We start from the raw sequence: 23,363 nt of genomic DNA, 5'->3' as shown, positions 1-23,363 counted from the left end.
AAGTACTGTACAAGCCAACGATTATGAATCATGAAGCATGTACATGGAAAGCAATCTAAATGGGCACTGATCAATTTTGCCTCAAAGTAGAGAGTACTAGGGAGCAACAGAGTTTCCTCACAAAACAGATTAGGGAATACGGATATCACCTGATACAGCTACAACTAATCAGATCGATCACAGATCGAACACAAGACAGACTTTTAAACGCCTAGTGATTTTGAAATAAACAATGCTATCACCTCATAAAAAAAAAAAAACACTCCTAGAATATAATAGAATATATTATATAACAGAAAATAGAACGTTCCTTTTTTTCCCCATTCCTGCTCATTTCAGACATAAGGGTAGAGGAAGGAGAGGTTATCTAGAGGTAATTTACCTATCTTAACCATAGTAAAGCGTCGTTTTCATTCCGTGGGACCGCCACAGAAATAAAAGGTCGGATTTGAACCAGCGCCGCTGCAGTTGCTTTACTCCCTCGGCTACAAACAACCCTAACACTGGAACTATCAGCTGAGCTCAATTAAGTATTACTGAATCTTGCCAGACAATTTTCAGGTAAAAACCCAAAATGTTAGACTTTAAATTTTTCCAAGTATTTTATTAAATTTAACAATTACTGTGTTAGTGGAGGAACATTACAGATGTAAACAATTCTATCTCCAATTCTTAATCGGTTCAATCAATGATAGATTCCAAAGACCATTTTGACTAAAAAAAACCGTCAGAAGTGTGCACAGGTTTTCTATTTCAAAACCTATACATGCAGTTTTGGAATAGAAACAGTTTTTGACTGTCTAAAGTGGTCTTGGGAAGAGACCTAATATTATCAGTTATTGCTAGGTATGCCACCTGTTATTATAGATAGTTTTTTTAAATAATAAAATCAAAACCGTATGTTTTAAATGATAAAGCCAACAAAAATCTCCATTGACGATTCTTTTGAGGAGTTGTTGAATAAATTTTTCGATTTTTGATTACAGAAGTGCTTAATATTGTTCTACAAAAAATACTGTTTTGACATTGTGATCCCACAGTTTGATGTTATTGTTGTTTAAATACTTAAAAACCTCATGAGGATCTTTGTCACCAGGTCTCGGGATGATAGTTTTCATTTTTAAGAACATAAGAGTGGAGTAAAAATTATTTTTAATGTGATTATACTGCTTCGCAACCTTCATGTTGGATATTTTCATTAGATTTTGATAAGAAACTAATGGTTAGGTTACATAGATGTATCTCAGTAGGAATTCAAAATAGTACTTACATATTAGCCCATCTGACAGCTGCTGGTTGTAACCTACACTATAGGCTTCTTTGTTTTTATCTGTATATTGTTTGTAAACAGAATATTGTGCGTTATACACATTTTTCTTTGCGGAGGAATATATTTAAATTTTTAAATTACCCACTATAAAAGAGAGTACGATAAAGTACTTTCAAAATTAAGGAGCTATTCTAACCAAGAAAGTATGCGATGATGGCTATATTTATTTATTTCAGTGGATCACATTAACCGTGGTGTGTCAAGGTTAAGGTAGATATAAGCGGATTGGAATTTTAAAAGTAAAAATAACAAGGTTTTCGAGGGCCCAAAAATAATCTTTTACAACCATATTAAAATGTATTTATAGTTGTGGCAAAACTGCATCTGCACTTTAATTGGATAAGGAACAGTTGGAACGAGCAGACAAAATAGAGGTTGACTGGAGTGTTATTTTATAAGCACTATTGGTTGTTTGATTTATTTTTTATTAGTACTATTGAAACCTATTTTTTAATGTTGCCATTCTTTAAAATACGAACCAGGTTATATATGGCAAGAGTAACCATCTAGCCAGGATTTTCCCGTTTTCCAAATCACGTCTGGGGAACAGTAAAACTGTCCGTGACTTTTTACTGAGTAGGAATAAAATAATTTTTCTACAATTCTGCAAATCTGTCAGCAATTTTTTATGCACAGGTCAACAAGCTACTAAGGGTTCTTAAGTTTTAGAATAACTAATAAAATGACCAACACCCAGATGAAAAATATTCAGATTGATATTTTTGTATTTTATAATATATTTAAATAAAAATTTATATTATATGTGAATATATGTACCTAATTTTTATTACAATTTATTAATTTTTATGTATACTATTAGTTGTTTTTTCATGCTAGTATGTCAAATATGTTGATACGTTAGGTGTTGACCGTATATATTATATCAAGATAATAATAATAATAATAATACTTTATTTATTCTGGGACGAGTCCCTTTAGAATAACACAGAGGAATCAATAGATGAGGGCTGAGGAGCCTCAGAGTTACTTAAACAAAAATACAAAGAAATATAAATAGTCATTATTAAAAAAAAACTGATTATAAGTTACTTTCTCACTTTAATCAGTTGAACAATAAAAAAAAATAATAAAAAAGAAAACGATGTAAAAATAATTATGAATGATATACATATTTATAATTATATTGATTAACAATTTTATGGAGTCTGGATGGATAAGAAATGATTGAACAGGCGGGATTTAAAGGTAAAGAGAGTATTGCAGCGTCGGATGTTGGAAGGGATGGAGTTCCATAAGGATGAGGATCGGATAATGAACGATTTATCGAAGGCAGCGGTTCGGTGGGCCCTTGTGTATAAATCTGAAGACCGGGAACGGGTATTGCGGGAGGGAATAGATGATTTAAATTGAAGGAGCTCGGAGATGAATGAAGGACGACGGGAATGGATTACTTGGAAAATGAAGGATGCCAGGAAATACTTACGGCGGTAGGAAGGATAAAGCCACTTCAACTCAGCATAAAAACGGGAAACAGAGGCGTCCCTTGGGTTCCCGAAGATGAATCGTACACTGCAATTTATCAAACGTTTTAATTTCGCCTGAGATCCCTAGAGACTCTCCCATATACTGTACAGCAATAGTCAAAATGAGGAAATATTAGCGAAGTGACTAGGACCCTACGAGTTTCAAACGGAAATAGGTGGTGGAGATAATTTAGACGTTTTAAGGTGGAAAAGGTACGGCGGGAGATATTGAATACAGGGTTTTTCCAGTTTAAGGAGGTGATTGGAGCCTATTAAGATTGCCTTCGTCTTCTCCACATTTAGCTTCAACTTGTTAGCTCTCGCCCTTTCACAAATCCCATCCAAATCTTCTTGAAGTTGCTCTGAGGCTGGTAATAGGTCAGAAGGCGGGAAGGACAGGTATATTTGGAAATCATCTGCATAGATGTGGTATTGGGAGTGATGGATCTGGAGGAGAAGGTCATTAATGTAAATAACAAACAGAGTAGGAGATAGAGAGGGACCTTGAGGAACACCTCAGGACAGGGGGAGGGTCTTAGATGGAGGTTGACCTGGGACTACGACATACTGGGACCGATTTGAGAGAAAGGATTTGAACCAAGTCGGGACACTGTTGGGTAGAGGAAGATTACGCAATTTAGTAAATAGGATGTTTAGTGAAGTACACAAATAAATAAAACTTATTTATTGGTGCCAACGTTTCGGTCAGAATTTAAGGCATTCATCAGGACTAAAAACAAGAACAAGATAACAGCCATAATGAATAAAATGAAGCGTCGAATGACTAGCAAATAAGATAACAAATAATAAAGGTACATAAGTACAGTTGGAAAAAAGTGTGTTGTGCATTATTATAAGAAGATAAGAGCGGTATGAGAATATAGTAATATTAAAATTATCAAAGAGGGAGGAACAGGGAAAATAATACACATTTATTGTTTAAATAAAACAATCAATCGGTATACTTGTTAAGTCTCAACATCCTTTATTATTTTATTAACAGTTCAATGTTTCGGCCAATTTGCCCATCCTCAAGGACAATTTTAATTATAAATTTACACCTCAATTCCAATTACTTAAAAAGTATTTGCAAGCTATTCTGCCCAGGTCATTAATAACTATGAAATCACACTATTTAATTAATTAATTTAAAAACTTTTAATTTTAGATCAACTTAACACTATCAACTATCTTATCAAGCTACTTATAATAGTGTAAAGTTAATCTGTGATTAAATGTTTTAAAATTTAATGGAAAATTAACAAAATAGGGTGAGTGATTTATTTATTTATTATTATTATTATTTTTATTATTTATTTATTGAGTGATTTAGGATTTATGCAGAATAGATTTAAAAATGTAAATTTAATTACAGATTAACTTAACATAATGAAAATAAAATAATTCAAGAAGTAAAATATAAATTTATATAAACTAAAAGGGTAAGATTACAAATGTTTATAATTTTAAGCGGTGAACATAACTTGATAACGTGGGTAAGGAAGGATTACAAGGAAAAGACTAGAAATGGGAGTAAAAAGAAAGCATGCTAGGCTGCAAGCACAAGAAAGAAGTTGAAGATGAAAAATTCTTGAGTTACAAAAACACATTAGAAAAAGAGGAAACGGTTCTTGTCAACGTATGAATTTAATAACTAAAAATAAATATAAAATAAACAAATATTAATAGGAAATACGATCTAAGGATAAATTATTATCATTCTCTCCTTTCCCCCTTCCTCCCTCCTCTCTTCTCCTCCCTTCCCCCCCTCTCTTCTCCTCCCTTCCCCCCCTCTCTTCTCCTCCCTTCTCCCCCTCTCTTCTCCTCCCTTCTCCCTCCTCTGTTCTCCTCCCTTCTCCCCCCTCTGTTCTCCTCCCTTCTCCCCCGATCCTTATTAGCATTTACAATTTAAGGTAATCGTATGCATGCTGTACAGTTATGCCCAGAACGTTATGTTGACTAAGCATAATGCGTAAGTACCATCAAAATAACTCATTCCCCATCCCGTATCGATGAGATAGATCTTGTTAAGAAGCATAATAATAATTATTATAATGAGGGAACAATCTCAAGATGGCTGAATAAAATCACTAGAAGGAACTTTTTATGATACAAAATTAACTACAACTTTTATAACTTGATAGCATACTTATCAGTATTTAACACTCTTTTTGGTAGGGGGATAAATTACATGAGGTAAATGTTAGTGTTATCCTGCTTACATCTTTTCAAGGTGGACTAACTGACAGTTCTTTGCTAGTAAATCCAAGCTACAAGTTCACTTAATTAAAATATTGGGTGATTTAATTTAAAGAACATGCAGCCTAATACAACCTCTTTGTCAAGTTTAGACCGAGAAAATAATAAGGATACCTTGGACCAAATTTTGGCCCAGAAAAACATTCTACTAAGCTATCTTATGTATGGGTTATATGTGTTTAAGTCATCTTGTACTTACCCTGTTCAAAAGGTTTTTCTGCATACTAAAAACTTAGGCTGAGCTTGATTCCACAATGTCTTAACTGCCCATGAATCATATCAGTCAGATATTTTTTTTTAAATAGAAAATTACTTTTTGCCAAAAATTTAACCTATCTACGTGTTGTTTAGCACAGTGAATTTATACAGCTGTTACAATCTTTAAAGGCTACTTACATCTTTTTTAGAAGCTAATTATAAGTTTAAGATTTAGAAATACATCGATAATAAATAAGTAATCTAAGTTAACTTGCCAATCCCATTAAATATATATATATATATATGTTTATATATTCATTTATCAATAATGGATGTGTCTAATAACATCTTCAATGACGGTTGGAATGTTACTTTGCCACCCGATACTACGGAAGAAGAAACTGAACCGAGCAATGAATGTGATTCTAAGGTTGAAGAAATAAAAGGCAGGAAAAGAATTTTTTCGTTATTCGAACCCATAGAAAATCAGTCGACTGTAGAAGAAGAACAAGATGCATCTAAAACAGCAGAAGTAGTGGGAAAAGAAGCTTGGAGAATAAGTTTTTACAAGAGAGCTTTTCCTGTTAAAAGATATGATGCCGGTTTTCCCGACGCGGCAAGGAAGGTTTACATGGACAACAGGAGGCCACTGTGGCTGCCACAACAAGACCAGGATAAGGATTATTTCGATCAAGCTTCGTATTTTTCCGAAGTTTTAGCCAGGGATCAACTCAAACGGCAGGCGGTTCTAGAAAAAATATACAAACCCAATTTCGGAGAGTACGCCTATTGCAGGTCGGAATCTGTAGGAAAAACTTATATTTCGAAATACATGAAGGGTGTTCACTGCTGCAAGTTCTCTCCAAATGGTGACTACCTCATAATCGGGACCGGGAACGGCACTGTCCAGGCAAATCACTTCCTTATTAAAAATATCTAGTATTAATAATAATTATTTCAATAGTGATCAATTAACAAAAATAAGTACTTAAGGTAAGACTCAATGATGTTAGGGTCATGAACGAAGAACATTTACGTATTTAGGAATACGGCATATTTACTTATAATAAGTTGGAAAAGGTAGCTAGGAATGAAATAATCAAGGATACTTTTGAACCAGGATTTGTTGTGTCATTATGTTTCAGAGGCACCAATCTCATTTAAAGGAGCCAACCTTCACCTTTGTCAAGGAATATTTATTAATATATACGGGATAAAACCAGTTAGATGCATACAAAACGTACAAATTATTTACATGAATATAAATACAAATATAACTATAAGTACAAATACATTAATATAAGGTGTGTAGATGGAATAATAATATAACATTAAATTGGGCCATCCGTAGTTCAGGTGGTTAGGCACAGTCTTACCGATCTGAGATCTGCTGGCGGTGCCGGTTCGAATCCTTACTTTGTAAGGAATTACTCTTACGGGGCTGAGTGAACCCACAGAAGATATGGAAAAACAGCCCGAAACGTTGTTAGATGAAATAAATATGTTTTATTGAAATATTCTACAGGAAGTATTTTCACCTCATCATTCAAATGTGAATAAATAAAGAATGAATGTAAGAAGTTACAAAGAACTTTTGCGTCAGGTCTCATACGGATAAAGTTGATCTGTATTGTTAGAAATGTATGGATATTTTCTTTTGTTAATGATGGTGAACATTGCTAGACATGAGCAATCTACATCTGCTTATTTGGACAATCTTGAGAAAATAACTCATTTATTGCCGTATTGTAAGTTTAATAATCATTTAGGAAAAAAAAAACGCAGAAAAAAGAATAATAAATTTAAAAAAAAGATATTTCTAATGGAAAAATAAGTATATATTTTTTTTTATTACGAAAGAATTAAAAGTTTTAGGATAGAGGGGCAACCAATAGAAATTAACGTGAAATAAGAACACATCAGATAATATGAAGAATGAGAGGAAGAATATACTCGTTACTTATCCAGTATGACTATTTACTATTTCCCAAGAGGTAACAGTTTTTTATTCTCATACCTCTGAAACAAAATCACTAAATGATAGGATCCAACCACCTCCTGAAAACTGTTCCTCATATTCCAACCTTATTCCTAAAAAATAATCTAACACAATTCCATCCATACGTTAAAAACCATGGGTCACCATCGACCAAAAATCACGTCTCCGATATTTCCCGTCGCACATTCTTCACCCTAAAGCGTTTAAATTGCCTTCGTTACCTACTTCTCCTGGTTACTTCCTTAATATTCCCCCACTTTGACTATTGCTGTGCGGTTTACGAGGGTGTTTCTGGTGATCTCGAGGCAAAATTAAAACAGCTGATTAACTACTTTTTACGCTTCATCTTCGGGGTCTCCAGGGACGCCTCTATCACCCGATGTTATGAAGAGTTGAAGTGGTTTTACACCTCCTTCCGTCGTAAATATTTTCTTGCATCCTTCCTCTATCAACTTATTCAATCCCAACGTCCATTTTGTTCAACCGCAACACCCGCTCACGGCCTTCAGACTGAAATGTAGCTGTCCATCAAACCGCTGCTTTTGACAGATCTTTCCTCTTACCTATGGAATTCCTTTCCCTCCTTCATACGTTGTTCTAATACCCTTCCAATCTTCAAATCCCATATTTTCAACCACATGTCCTCCCAATTCCGGAAGAATAACAATTAAAAGTTATTGATATATTATTAAGACAAATACTATTGGAATTTTTAAAATATTTATTTAGCTATGTAAGGATATTAGTATTATAATTTATTTCATTTTATTACAATTATATCCTTAAGATTTATTATTTGTAAGAGGATTTATTTTATTTCATTTTTTTTTCATTCTTTTTTTTCCTTTTATGTTGATTTATTTGTTTATTTATGTTCTGTATTTGATAATTCTAATTTTTGTTTCAACTTGTAAATATGTATATTAACAGTAATTGTACCTTTTGTTTATTATTTTTAGTTTACTTGTATTTGATTCTATTTTATTTTTTTTTCATTTTTTTTTAAGTTAGTCACCTGATGATTTATAATATGAAATATAGTTTTATTTTATTTATTCTATTTCTATTTTATATATTCTGTTAATTATTATTGTTTATTTTTTATCTTATGAAATTCATAATTATAATTATACTTATGATGGTTTATAATTTCATTTTTATTTTGAAAATTTTGTATTTTACTCTAAGGCTCTAAAGCCTAATTCTAACACCTGTAATATTATTCTAAAGGGATAAACCCTAGAATAAATAAAGAATATTATTATATGAGATAAATCTATGCTACGTAATTAACTTTTTTCCCTAATCCCTTTAAAACAGAAAAACGAAAACTAATTTGCATTAATTTATTAATTATCTCCGTTTATTAACTATTTCAGGTATGCAACATGGCGGATAAAACAACTTCTGTTCACTGTATTAGAGGATACAACAGAAGGATCACATCCATAAACTTTTTACCTAAAGACAAGGAGGTTAAAACCTTTTTTGCGTCAAGTCTTACCGGACGTGTCTACATGGGAAAGTATGAAGAAGATAAGTGGAAGTTATATGCGTTTCTAAAAGGTAAAATTTAAAGTTTTCGATTGACAATATTCGAAATTTCTGCGAGAGAGCAGAGCTTAAAAGATAAGCTGGTATTGTATACTTTAGCCATCTCCCGTTATAATTAATCATGGTAGGATCAACGTAACCCATTGAACATTATTAGTTGAGGTATCCATCCAAGTTCTAGCAACGCCGGACATTATTCGACTTTGCTTATCGGACGAGAACCGATGTGTTTAATGTGGTACAGTTTTGGCAGTGTTCATATTCGTTTTCTATGTACATGTATATGTATATGTATTATACTAGGTTTTTAATAAAAAGTGGAGGGTAAGAGAAAGAAAAAATTAATACACAGTTACATTTTATGGCATGGGCGTAGGCAGGATTTCACCAAGGGTAGAGCAGCCCTCAGCCACACACACATATATTCCATTCGGAAACATTGAGTAAAAGAAATATATATAATTCCACATTCCAAGAAACACCCCCCACCATTTTATAGCTAATTCATAAAATTCATTCATTCCTTTTTTCTAGCTAAAATCACAATAAATCATGGAAACTCGAGCATAAACTAATTAATTATTATACATAAATACATACAATACACACAATAAATAAAAAATTGTATCTTGATACTACATTGCATTAGAGAGGCATTAACACAGTATTTGAAAGACATTGAAATTCAATCAAATGTTTACATTTCTTATTTTAGCTATCACAAGCCAATCGTATCAGCATTTACTAATAATATGAATGATAATAATAGTATAAATGATTTAGATTACAAATAATATGAATGATGTAAACTATAATTTCACAAATTAATATAAAGAAAATTAAAAAAATAAAAATGTCATATTTTTGTCAAATAAATATCATTACTGATAAAATTTTAATGATTTTTTCATTTCCAGAAGTTTCACTTCTGTTGGCCATTTTCAAGACTGCCACAATTATTTTTTTTTTTTTTTTTATAATTTTATTTTTGTGATTTATCATGTATAATAACTATTACCTTATAAATGTTAATGTCTATGATTTATTATTTAATTAAGTTAGACTTTACTGGTAGAATTTTTTAAGAGTGATTTTGATGTTGTCAAATTAAATAATTTGTATTTTAAATTAATTTCAAAATAATTAATATGGATTCATTATTCCTGTTAGAGATCAATAATGAAATCAATGCAATGGATATAAATAAAAGTGGAGATTACATGGCCACTGCTGGCAAAGATTCACATATCAGAATATATAACCCAAATCGAAGAAAGGTAAACGGTATTAAATTAACATAGTCAATGACTGATTTGTAATGAAAATAAAATAAGATGAATTCATACTAATTTTACAGTTTAATTCATGCACAAACCCATTTGATTGACTGATTTTATAATATAAAAAATGATATAAATTTTTTTTTTAAATCTACTTCTTTTCGTATTAGAATATTGATTTCATTAATTATACACCCAGTTCAATAGACCCTCTAGAATGCTCCATAATTTAATTATTTCATTCCCAAAAATTTGATCACTCAGAAATTTACTGTTTGAAGATCACAGCACTCCAAATGGAAAAACTTAGACTAGCCAGGATGACGATTATATGATTATATAAGTAAGATTAAAAAAAAAGGACAAGTGAACCAACACTAGATACTGATTTGAAAATGGGCGGTAAATCTGAAACATCGTTAAATTGATAATAAAATCTTGGCAAAAGTTTTAAGAGTATTTTATTTCCCAGAAATTGTTAAGTATAGAAATATAACCCTTAGAAAAACTAATTATGGTGAGGAATTAGTCAATTTTAAAGTGATTAAATTTTTGGAATGAAATAATAATAATAAATAATAAAGTAATTGAGCATTCTTAATACTGTTATAACAGTATTTTACTAAAGATCCATTTCAACTTGCCAGATATCTGTTATGATAATTTGTCACATATGCACAGATATTTGATAGTTCTACCAACTTACCAAGGATGTCATGATATTTTACATGATGCTGTCGCAGCTGTCACTATCATTATTACATTTACTGTCACCGTTACCTGGGAACCTGAGTCTCTAATTCCTCTTATCTAATAAACATAACTAACCCTGATTATAAAAAAAAAAAAAAATACAAAGCAAATAAGTACTATCAATTGATATATATTATCCAATTTATCGATTTAAAAATAAATAACATGACTTTTTCTTTTAGTTAGTCCATTTGTTTCTGAAACCTGGGACTACATCTGAGGAAGATGTCTTGAAAGATGCAGTGGCAGAGGATGGTCATTTTCGAAGAATATGTGCTCTGAAATTTAATCCTGATGATCCAAATATGTTTATTACAGGAGGATGGGACGATATTCTAAAGGTAATTTTCATTGATGGAATGTTGCTGCATCAGAGAAAAACACAGTGATTTGTTATTACAAAAACCATGTAATATAAAGTAATGTAATGTTTAAGAAAACTAAAAGAAAAACTAATCTCAATTACACAATAATTTTGTTGTATCAGAAAATACAAAATTACCATTTCATGTTAGGAAGCTATTATTAGTAGAAGCTTATTTTATGATAAAAACATACCTTTTTTTATTATAACATTTCTATTTAAAGGTATGGGATGTGAGAACAGTAAATCCTGTTCAAAGTATAGCGGGACCTCATTTAACAGGAAATTCGCTTGATATTTGGGTAAGTAAAAATATATATAATATAATACAAAGCTGTTCAAAATAATAATAAATAAAGTAATAGTAGCCTCTTCAGTCAAATATAAATTATAAAAAAAAATAAAGAAAATTAAAAAAAAAGAAGACATTTTGTTTTTTTTTACTTATATAAAAAAATAACATATTTAATTGAACAGAAAATTATAAAAAAATGAATTAACCTTAATTATTAAAAGGTTCCAAATAATACTAAAGTCTTCCTAATTGCAGTTTACATCTAAATGATCTGAGCTAACTGGTCAGTCAATTTATCAACAATTTAAAGGCATTATTTGAGAAATACTTTATTCATATATGCTGCCTAAATACATTAGGTTGCTATCTCACACAGCATACTTATCAATCCTTAATCGGACATATTTACATTACATATTCATGGTATAATCATAAAAAAAAGATATACAATAATAGGATATAATCAACAATTTTTTTTCACCACTACAGTTTCCTTTTACAATCCATTTCGGTCTGTACAACTAATACAAATGTTTCACTCACTCCCATTTTTCCCTCTCATTTCTGCTCAATTATTCAATTCATCCTATCAACAAATTCGCTCTCCGGAATTCACCCTCCTAGATCCTCTTCAGTGACCCGCTAAAAAAATTCAATATAATACGGTAATGTGAGATCAGACCATCACTCATAGTCACAGCAGTAGATCAGTCTATCAAGAACAAACAACTAGATACATTTTACAAGAATAAGAATAACATATAGATTAAGAGGAAAATATAATAAAAAAAAAAAACCGGTTACAGGAAATACTTGAATGGATAAATACGTTTAAAAAAAACCAAAAAAAAACAGTTAATTTTAAGTAGTTTAAAACAGAAAAAAAAATCATGTAAATGCATTGAAAAAATCTGGTATAAATACAACCAACCTATCCTTGGTCTAGATAGGTCTGATACCATGTTTTTTTTTACTCATGATACTTAAATTGGCAATATATTGACTGATTAGTAGGCAGAGTTGGGCAACTATGAATCTAATTGCTAAAATTGCTATGAATACAATATTTATTTATCAATGTCTCATTCATGAATAAGGGTTGTATCCATGGCAATTTTAACTATTAGTTTTAGCTATAGCTAATTTTTGCCCATCTCTGTTAGTTAGGCAACTGCTGTTTGTCAACCTTCATGCTTTATTTGGAATCTTCTAATAATAATTTAACTAGTTTTGTCACTTTCTTCACTTCTTATTCTCATTAGTTATTAATTTTAATTTTCAAGAAAGTATATTGCTGGCAGCTAATTTTTATTTTAGTGTAAAAACTCAGTTTCATGATATGTTTACAGCTTGAAAAAATAAAAGACAGCTCTATTATGAAATTTTGAATGCATACCGATTGCTTAGTTCTGTATTCTCAATATCAATTATATATTTATGGTTATAGTACTATTAATGATTTTTTTTAAATTTTTTATTTAATACCAGATCGGCCTGGTGGGCCTTACATGGTTGATATAACAGTTACATTTTTTATTTAACAGTTGATAATGGAGAGGAGTATAGTCTCGTACAAAAGATACCCCTAATTAGATAAAACATTATAATTTTTAAAAAAAATATGATAAAATAAATAGATAAAAATAATAATTCTTGATAAGAGAGAAAAGTAAAGTTAATAACAAAAATAATAACATTCGTAGGCTTAGCAAAACAAACAATTGCCAAATGGGGGAAAAAAACAAGTTAATAATGATTTTGTTCTTTTAATTCATTTTAATACAGTGTAACCTGTATAAATGGGATCTCAAAGGACCTAGGATTTTTTATCACTTAAAGTTGCTTTTAATTTACCCAGTTTTCGAAATAGATAGGTTTAAAATGACAGTTTTCTTATTTGTAGAGGGTCGAAATGTTCCATTTTTCGTTTATACATGTTAGTAAAAATGCATATTTTATGTTTTAATTTTTTTCCCATGTGTGTACTTTTATTTTTAAAACAATTCAAAACTTATGGCTGAGAAAAATCAGTTATATTGGTTTGTATTGGAGTGTTACTAGTTTAAAAAAGTTTTTCATTGGTATAAATTTGATCAAATATTCCAGGATTATCAATATCTGACATCTCGAAACATTTATGTAAGTTTTCTAATGCTTTTTCTATGTCAGCTTTGTGACTTGCTCTAGTCTCTTTCCAACTTCTTCTTCTTCTATTTTCAAAGAGGAAGAAACAATTCTCAATTTCTGAAGAAGAGGAGGCAGAAACAATGTCATATTTAGTGAGCTCTTCTGAAACTAGTAACTAATCCAACCAGTAATTCGTCCATACACACAAAATGCTCAAAGGTCAGCTTATCATTTTAATTGTTAAAACAATTGGAAGTGCTGCTGGTTCCATTCTGTAAGTGTTACAAAAGTTCTCTCCTTTCTCTTGAAAGCCCTCAGGTTCAGATTCTTCTGTCACCTTGAATTTTTTTTCTTGAATATTTCACCAACATTTATGAACCATTTAGCAATGTTGTTTTATTCACAGAAAACCAAGCTTTTTCACATTTTGTTCACTTGTTTATGGTATAAGATAGTACTGAAAAACAAAGCATGTGCGGAAGAAATTCAAATGTTTGTAAACAAATGTGTTGCAACCTGTCTAAACCTGATAAATTGTCTTAATTATACACACTATTGAGCACAAAGTCCTAATTATTGAGGTAAGTTTAAAAAAAAACTTTACAAATCAATTCTCAATAACAAAGGTTTAAAAATCCTCAGTAACAGAGATATTGCTGAAGAAATTGTTTTATTATTTGATATGTAATTAAAATTGTTTATTTGTAACCTAAACAATTTGTAAATATAAGTATGAATAAAACACTACTGTTATTGGCAACACTGGTTCAGACCATGGTGCAGTCAGGCTGTTTCCTTTGTTTGGGTCTGTTTGCTTGGAGCATCCATTAGTGCTAAACATACTCTTTGTTATTTTGTAATAAAACCCTCCCTGATCCACAACAGCTGGTTCAATGAAAAATTGTTGGGACCTCATTGTAATTATCAGTAGTTGAGGTTTCTTACATATCAAGGACCCACATAACCAAGTTACACTGTATATTCAGGTTGTCATAAATATAAATCATTGTTCTCTCTTATGACTATTTCTCACATCCATAAACAATAATAAATTAATTTAATATGATGAAGATGTAAATGTATATATAATAAAAACTAATTATTATTTTTTTTGCTAGGGAAGAGTTCTACTTACAGGACAGTGGACATGCAATGAAAGTGTTCAATTATGGGATATGAGGACATCAAAATGTTTAGCAACAGTTAAACCAATGAATCGCCCTCTTTGCTATGCTGGGGAATTCATGAATGCAGTGCAGTTTATACGTTATTGGGGGGAGGATGCTCCAATTGCTATCCCTGGTTCTGTGGGCGATCTGGTCATAGCTGGAGGGTCAGGGACTAAAGCTCTTGAAGTTATAAGTGTCAAAGAAAATATGGTAATGTGTCTATTAATTATTAAATTATATATATATTCCAATCTCTCTAAAACTGAAATAAACTTGAATTAATAAAATAATGCTGTACGAAAGAATCATAGTTCAACGGGAGTACTACCTTTTTCTACTATGGGTATTTGAATGTCCAAAATGAGATACTTGTTTGTTAGTTGAGATGATTGTTCTGTGAGAAATACTACTTCAATATCTGGAGGTGAAGGGCCTCCCACAAGATGATGGATTAAATTATATAATGTGCAAACAATAGTTTTAATACATATTGGGATTATTTGTAGCTGAGGGAGTTAAGGGGTCTACCTTAGCAGCCTCGTAACTGTTGTGGTTCGAATCCAGCTTTTATTTTGTGGCTGTCCAACAGAATGAAAACTTGACCCCCCTACTATGGTTAGAATAGGAGGTGGTAACACTTAGATAACCTTCCATAATTCAGAAATGACCAATAAGAGGGTAAACATAAAAACAAAAAATGTTAACTACATATTATAAACCAAAACTATTTGGCAGAGATCATTCCAAATATTAAGAATGGAGAATGCTCTTATAATTTTAAAACTGAATGTATAAATATTCATGAGTTTTGAAGGGGTCAGTGGATGAAGGGGTTATGTTGCAAATATTAAATTTTAAGAAAACAAAGTTCAATTTTTTTTTTTGTTAGACCTATCAAAAGTGTTACATTGGTCCTTCATCCACTTACCCCTTCAATTAGTATAATAAAACATCACATTGGTGAGTTGGTGAGTGATGTTGGAGTTTGAAAAACTAATTTTAGTAACCTTGGTGGTGACTTAAAATGTGGATCGAAACATTAGTTCATAAATTAATAAAACAGAATAATGGTATTTATAAATATGTTATTCACCCTGACTGATTCTGATCATTAATTATTTATTTATGAGGACTTATAACTGATATAAAATAAATATATATACCCTGCTTATTTATTTAATTTTTGAAGCTAAATAGGGTGCATATGAAGGATATTATTTTTTTCTATTTTTCTTAACATCTATTTTGATTTTGACTATTCTTAAAAGAAATATGTATATAGGTAACTTTAATCTATTTCAAAATAAAAGAATAACAGTTTATTAATTCAGCAGTACTCCCAAAAACAGCTTCTATAAAAAATATAATCAAAAAATAAAACTAATTGTTCTTTAACATTTATAAATTATCTCGAATGTATACTTGATCATTGCACATAAAATATAATTCTGTAATAAATAAATATTTGTTTGAACAGATATTACACAGTACAGAAGAAAAAGCCGCCGTCTCTACAATAGATCATTTCAGATCTCTGATTGCTTATGGAACTGTTAATCATCTGTATGGTACTTTGAGTTTTTTTCCTTTTGTTGGAAAGTTGTCAAAAGAAATGAAATTTAAAGACAAAAAAACTGAAGATAAGATGCTAAAACAATTTTCAGAGTATGGCAATCCAATGGGATGGCATGAAGTTGCTTTCGATATAGATTTTATGGAAGCTTTTAAAGATCCAAGTGAGAAAACTGTTGAAGAAACATGTGATAAACCATCTAAAGATAAACAAGTAAGAAAAAGAAGGGAAGAGTTGGGAAAAGAAGATGTTATGACTTATGACATAAAAGATCCTGAATAATTTTATATAATTTAAGAATAGTTGATTTATTCTTCAAAGCTACTTACAAAAAATAAAAAGAACTATGACTTCAAATTTTATTTCAACACTATCTATATCCATTAGTAAATCAAATTGGGATTATTGAGTATAAGTACACAATAAACACAATTTTAGTTTTTTTGAGTTGGTGTTAAAAGATCTTTTTCCATTTACAAAAATCTCTTAAATAGCAAAAGATTAAACTTTACTGGATTATTATTATTATTATTATTATTATGGCACTACAGTCCTGCAAGAACCCGGGCCTCCTCCACAAAAACCAACCAATTTACACGGTCTCTTGCTTTCTCCTTCCATCCCCCAATCTTCAAGAGCTTCAAATCCTCCTTCACATCGTCCAGCCATCTGATCTGGGGACGTCCTCTTTTTCATTTTCCATCTGGTTTGCCATAAACCATAAACTTTACTGGATTAGGTATCAATTTGTTTTTTGAGATTAATTTTAATATAGAATATTTGGTCAGTAGTTGATTATCATTGGATTAGTATTCCTATTCCTAAAATTTAAATTTAAACTTATTGGTTCTCATAGACCAAGGCAGGTTGTTTTTTACTTTATTTGAAAATATATTTTTTTCTAGGAAATTGATAGTTCTTTTTTTTATGATTGAGGATTTGATATAAATCAGCATAAGTTGCATACAAGTGGAAACTTCATTTTTGACTGATAAGATAGTTAGAAACCAAAATATTTAAGTTAGAGCCAGTTTCCTGTAAGAAAATACTTAGTTTCTGTAGCTATCCGAAAATTGAAATATCTATATCCAGTAATCTGAGGAAAATGAACTATGAACTTTTAAAGAGAAATTAGTTAATGAAATCGTGCATAACAATTGATTTAATTCAATGAAATAATGCAATAAATTTTAACAAGAAAGAACTAGTTTTAATATTTTTGTATGAAGGAAAGATGGTCAGGGGGCGCAGTCAGTAAAAATACATGAATAAACAAAACTTATTTAATTTATAATCTTAAACACTTTCTTGAGACTGGTTAATCTTATTTAAATAAATAAATTTAAATGTTATCCATTGTAGTCTCAAAACATTTTATTCTCTTTATAAGTTCGACGTTTTGGCCAATTCAGACATCCTCAGAGAATCTTACTACAATTTTAGAACTAAATAATTTAAAAACACAACTTCATGCAGGCTATTCTGTCCAGGTAAATTCAACAATTTCTCTAATTAATCAATTTTCACATCAAGGTTGTGATAAATTTAAACAAATAAGTGACTGTGATAAAGAATTTTAATTTTTGTTTTAATGTGAAAATTGACTAATTAGAGAAATTGACCTTGGCAGAATAGCCTGCATGTAGTTGTGTTTTTAAATTATTTAATTCCAAAATTGTATTAAGATTGTCCCTGAGGATGGTCAAATTGTCCAAAACGTCGGACTTATAAAGAGAATAAAATGTTTTGAGATGATTATAATGGATAAAATTTAAATTTATTTATTTAAAAAACTTATGTATTTGTGCTAACGTTTCGACCTGAATTTCAGGCCTTCATCAGGAATTTCAACGAAGATTCAACATTTAGTCTGACGACCTGAAATTCAGGTTTAAATGTCAGCACAAATAAATAGGTTTCGTTTATTTGTGTATTCTTGCTGACTGCACCCTTGTCTAATCTACGGTCAACTATTTACACCTCTTTAATATTTTTGTTTTGTTATCAAGATGGAAAAAAAGTTATTTCATTAGTAAATATGAATGCCATCATACAAAGCATAAGTAAACTCAGGCTTTTACTTAATAAAGAAGGTATTTATGCATTTAAAAATATTTATTTCCATAATCTTACATTATCTGCACAATTCAATGTAATATAATACTTTCAATTTCTTTCTTCATTATAACATAGGGAAATATTTGATAAATACATTTTTTTTTTTTAAATATTTTTATTTATTCTTTATTTATTTAATAATCTCTAATGAGATCGGAAATCGGAACTTTTGAAAATACTCTGTTAGCAATTTCTTTAAATGCAGCTCCAATTGCAGCTTCAAAAGAATCCCTCATATCCTCAAGTATAGGTTCCCAGTTTTCATTCAAAATATTATTTAGACTTTCACCTATAAATGGAATTATGCTATTGTTAAAAGTTATGAATCAAATATTTTAAAATTTAATATTTATATTTTGAAAACATACAACTAATATTTATATCATTATGTGGCTTAAGTTATAAATACATTTCCAATTTTAAAATGAGAATTATATTGATACATAACTAAATAGTATAAGTAAAACAAAAATAAGATAAATATATTGCAATTTTTTTTTTTATGTTATTGAAAATCCCATTAAATGAAGATATGAATGAAATTATTATCATACAATTATGCCATAATAGTGTATCACAGTCCTGATTTTCAAATTGATGGTATTTTAGAAATCTGCTAATTACTTTAGCTATTAAATTGTTATCTATAAATTTTAGGCTATAATGCATTACATCCGAATTCTTCATCATGCAATATGTCATTTTTCAGTATTGTTGTTTTGGATTTAAGGTGAAATGCAGATAAAGTAATTCCTCATATATTTTTTTGGTCTATATTTATAAGATCTGATTATTAATCAATCCTGTTATATTGCAGAAAACTCTTTTCTTAGATATCTATCAATCTTGCTCTCTAGGTTGCCTGCATTAGTATGACTGATGGCCGGATTTTTATGCAAATGCATTTTTTTCATTTGTGTTTCAACCAAAATAATTGAATATCTTTGCAAATAAATATGTTTGGTATAGATAAGCTAAATTTAATATTGCATATTTGATATACTTGCACAAGTGGGCAAGTTCTTTTGTTGGAATTATTTTTCTCCTAGTTGAAATAGAAAATAAATAACTATTTTCTGATACATATTGGATGAGGCAAGATTATATTTTTGTGTCATTAATTGTTTCTGAATGCATAAATTTTGTCATTTATTTCTAAAATCCACCCAAACTATGACATTGTTATCATTTGGTTGATTTTTGGAAATATACAACTCAATTATAAGACGGATAAACATGATCTCCAATAAATAAAAATAATTTATGATCATAATTGTAAAGACTCCTTAACTTTCAACTTGCATAGTTGTGATAAAGACTGTACTGAACATGTATTTGTAGTTTAAAGAAAGTTTTATAGTTAAATTTTAACACAAATAAAAATGAAATAATCAAATGTGTCGTTAGGTATTCATTGAAAATAATTTTTAACTTTTCTAAAGAATTCAGAAATATCCTTTTCCCATTCTCTCTTGGGATTCCATATAATATTTGTTGTTTGTAAGCTAAGAGTTTTCTTTTTAGTTTTAATTAACTATGTTTTAATTTTCTTACATAAACCTAAATGCCTAAAACAGAAAAATCAGTTCTAAGTTGGATTAAAAGCTTCAATTCTTACTGAAGAACAAAATTTGTATGTAACTCACTCGTTCAGCTTTAATTGTATTTTCAATCGGTATATGTCACTTTTTTTTTTTTTTAATTAATTGCGTATTCTGTCATTTAATTTCTATTTATGTTTTATGCATTATATAATAATTTTAGTTATCTTAACAATCATCTCTCCCCACTCTATGTCCATCCCACATCCGCTTTTGTCACTTCTTTGCTATCTTTTGAACACGATAGGTGGATGGTTCTGATTTGTTCTTTATTTATTTATTATTATTATTATGTTTTCTTTCTAGACCTGCGTTTATTCTCATCTTATTTGCTTGATTTTTCATCTCTTGTTTTTAATTTCTCTTATATCTGCTTTTCTATTTTTACATTTTATTACCTCTCCAGTTCATTGTAAATCTAATAGTATCAATTTTATTCCTTTTTGTTCATTTTTATATAATTTTTCGCTGATATTTACATATTTTTAACCCCACCTAGTTTACTCCTTTGTATTCTCAAGAAGTTTACTTCTTCTTATTATCTTACATTGTCAACATATTTTTAGTTTTTTTGTATCTTTTTTACCCCTGATGAAGTGGGGTGAAATGTCGGAAAATAAATAGTTGTTAAACTATTTTTGTTCCTTCTTGACTGCACTTCTCGCCATCTTCTTCATATTCAGAAAAATACGGTCAATCCTTTATATGTAAAAGAAGAAAAAACTGTTTTATTTCTTTCCAATTTATGCAATAAAATTTCTAACTGACCTGTACATAATGATAGGTACTTGTATTAACTATTCTTTAAACTTTATAATCCAATTCAGAATATGAAAAATTTTTAATGTTTGTTGTAGGATTTTTGGGCAGGTTTGCAAAGAGGTAAGGTGCTGTGCAACTAACTCACAGGACTAACTCAAATTATTAAATTTGTTACTGTATCCGTGAGTCAACCCTGTGGGTTCTGAACTCTTCCTGGGCTCCACCCAGCCTCATTAAGTGGGTTCCCTTAATTGAAGGAAAAATGTAGTGGTTGAGCCAGTTCTTGAAAAAAGAACCTTGTATAACCATTTTTTTCATAATTTTGATATTAATCATGCATTTTATTACTAGTTTTGTACTTATTTGAGGATTTGTTGTTTTGGATGCTATACGACACATTTTAATCTTTTTTCCTGTGAATAAAGCCTTTCTTTAATAATGAATAATATGAAAAATGGTCATAACAAGCTTCACCAAGGTATCCTTAGCTTTTAATTTTAGTAATTTTTAGGGGAAGACAAAAGCTCTTTTCCTGATTCATATCTTGTTATGATGTTTTAATAAGTTAAAAAGCTGTTTTATCTTATTGTGAATCTGAGTAATTAAGATCTTTCTTTCAGGTGTCGATTGAATGTAAATCACCAAAAATCTTTTTTAGATAAAAAAAAAATAAATATTCTAATAGAACCTATTAATAACATGACCATTTGTTGTTACAAATAGAAATTTGGATAAAAAGCTGCTAGTCTTGAAGGGAAACATGAGATTAGTTCAACACCTGTCAACCTATTTTTAGGCTGCAAACTTTAAGCTAAAAAGTGAGGGAATCATATAAAGTCTATGGCAAATTAAGTGTAGCAGCAAACTTCAGAAATAAAGCCTTAAATAAATAAGTCTTTTTTAAAAGAACAGAAGAGAGATCATTCTTTTGAGATTGGATGATATTATGGCACTTGGTGATAGTCACAACCTAAAGACAATAAATAACAATTTTTTTGATTTCTGGAATAACTAAGCTTTGTGAGAATATTTCAATAGCTGCCCAAATAAAGAAGTTACATTTGGATTCAGAAATCAAAATCAATACTGTGTGAAGATTTGCTTGGCTGACTGTTATATACCTTTCCATACTATCATTTAATACTTTAAAATATCAAATCTAAAATGTTTCAATCAATAAAAAATACTTACTAATTTCTTTATTTCCTTTAAGTAAATTTTCAAAGTTCATCACTAGCCTATCAACAGTAAATGGAAATCGAACAGTATCAAAACGAATATAAACTTTATCATTCTTCTTAGTTTCATGACCAGACATTGTCAATTCAGCTTTAAGGTTCACTGAAACAAAATGCAAAAAGTAATTGTGCATATAACTTCAGCAAGAAACTAATGTTAATATTTTGTTAGAAATAACATTTAAAATACCCAAAGTGATGTTGAATCTTCCATCTCCCTTGATTGGAAATGACAGCAATTTTCCCTCTGATTCATAAAAACCAGTGAGAATAATGGGTTCATTCATAATTGCGTCTACTTTGATTTCTGTTTTCTTCTGGTTGATACTGTAAACAAATTCAATTTTGCAGTAAACTTTTTTTTAAATTTTTGTTAATGCCTTATTCAACATACTTGTGGTTGTTGATTACCATTTATAGACAAATTGACATCTACTTCTGTACTTGTGATTCTAAAGAGGTTATCATAACTATGGTTCTTAGATCAACTTTAGTTTAAAAAACCTATTTACAGACAGCTTGTTCTATGAAATGTAGCCCAGTTTTAGTGAGAAGTTCAACTACTACGTGGAAGAAGATGTATCATGATTAAATTCCAAAGGCTTCTACATACACTGTGCATTGTGGTTAGGAGGTCTTGGATTTAGGGTCTTGATATTTAATGTTTGAATAACACTTTTATCAAATCTTAGTTCTTTGAAGTTATAGTATTCAATAAAGAAACTTCATAGGAATACTTCTTATTTTGTATTACATTCTATAAGCAAAATCAATTTATAATTTGATATAAATTAAATTTACCATCAAAGATTTGCAAAATATGTGTATGTGGTGTTATAATTCCTTAGTGGCTTTTGTTGAATGGTTTTTATATGGCTGCGAGACCCGGGCTCTAACAGTTACCCTAAAAGCAGAATTGAGAGATTTGAATGGAAAGCTGTAGAATTTCAAGAGCAACCTGGGATCAGAGCCTTAACACAAGGAGGAGAAGAACTAACAGTGAACTGCTTGCAGGGACTGATCATTTAACATCTCATGATATGAAGGAGGTTAAGATGGGCAGGACTTATGGCCTGAAGCAATCTATCAGGCTCCTCTACACAACAATGAATGCCAGTATGGTTGGCAAGACCACATTGGAGGCCAAAACCAAATGAATAGACAAAATCAACAAAGATGCGAAAGAGCTGCATGCAGCTAACTGGAAAGCAGTAGCCCAAGATAGGCAGGCATGGAGAAGGCTGGCTTGGGTGGCTAAA

General features: G+C 30.1%; 3 protein-coding genes across 8 annotated transcripts in view; 1 reads left to right on the top strand and 2 right to left on the bottom strand.

Moving 5' to 3' along the window:
• Positions 1–5,435, bottom strand: part of LOC106683807 (uncharacterized) — a 42,883-nt gene extending 37,448 nt beyond the window's left edge. For 2 of the 6 annotated variants that reach the window (XM_014425504.3, XM_067048985.1), the window contains exon 1: positions 5,273–5,435. In XM_014425504.3, the coding sequence (XP_014280990.1) occupies positions 5,273–5,296 (24 nt within the window). In that variant the 5' untranslated portion in view covers positions 5,297–5,435. The remainder of the gene's footprint in view (positions 1–5,272) is intronic. The other 4 variants (XM_067048983.1, XM_024361648.2, XM_014425506.2 and 1 more) reach the window with 2 other exon arrangements.
• Positions 5,436–5,454: 19 nt separating this feature from the next.
• Positions 5,455–16,761, top strand: LOC106683808 (uncharacterized). Its single transcript, XM_014425512.3, has 7 exons — positions 5,455–6,181; positions 8,650–8,836; positions 9,995–10,101; positions 11,040–11,198; positions 11,446–11,523; positions 14,762–15,022; positions 16,290–16,761. Exons 1-7 carry the CDS (start codon positions 5,600–5,602, stop codon positions 16,665–16,667), a joined length of 1,752 nt encoding a protein of 583 aa, XP_014280998.1. The 5' UTR covers positions 5,455–5,599; the 3' UTR covers positions 16,668–16,761.
• A 1,733-nt stretch (positions 16,762–18,494) lies between these two features.
• The window catches only part of LOC106683794 (protein takeout), a 17,564-nt gene continuing 12,695 nt past the window's right edge, over positions 18,495–23,363 (bottom strand). Inside the window, exons 5-7 of the mRNA XM_014425483.3 lie at positions 22,295–22,431; positions 22,058–22,207; positions 18,495–18,792 (exon numbers count right to left, since the gene is read on the bottom strand). Coding sequence (XP_014280969.1) covers positions 18,638–18,792; positions 22,058–22,207; positions 22,295–22,431 — 442 coding nt within the window. The 3' untranslated portion in view covers positions 18,495–18,637. The remainder of the gene's footprint in view (positions 18,793–22,057; positions 22,208–22,294; positions 22,432–23,363) is intronic.

The sequence above is a fragment of the Halyomorpha halys genome, unplaced genomic scaffold (genome assembly GCF_000696795.3).
Source record: "Halyomorpha halys isolate HHAL.00 unplaced genomic scaffold, Hhal_1.1 Scaffold518.1, whole genome shotgun sequence".
Classification (NCBI taxonomy): Eukaryota; Metazoa; Arthropoda; class Insecta; order Hemiptera; family Pentatomidae; genus Halyomorpha; species Halyomorpha halys.
The sequence above is the reverse complement of the archived record's forward strand: the minus strand, read 5'-3'. Positions and strand labels throughout refer to the sequence as shown.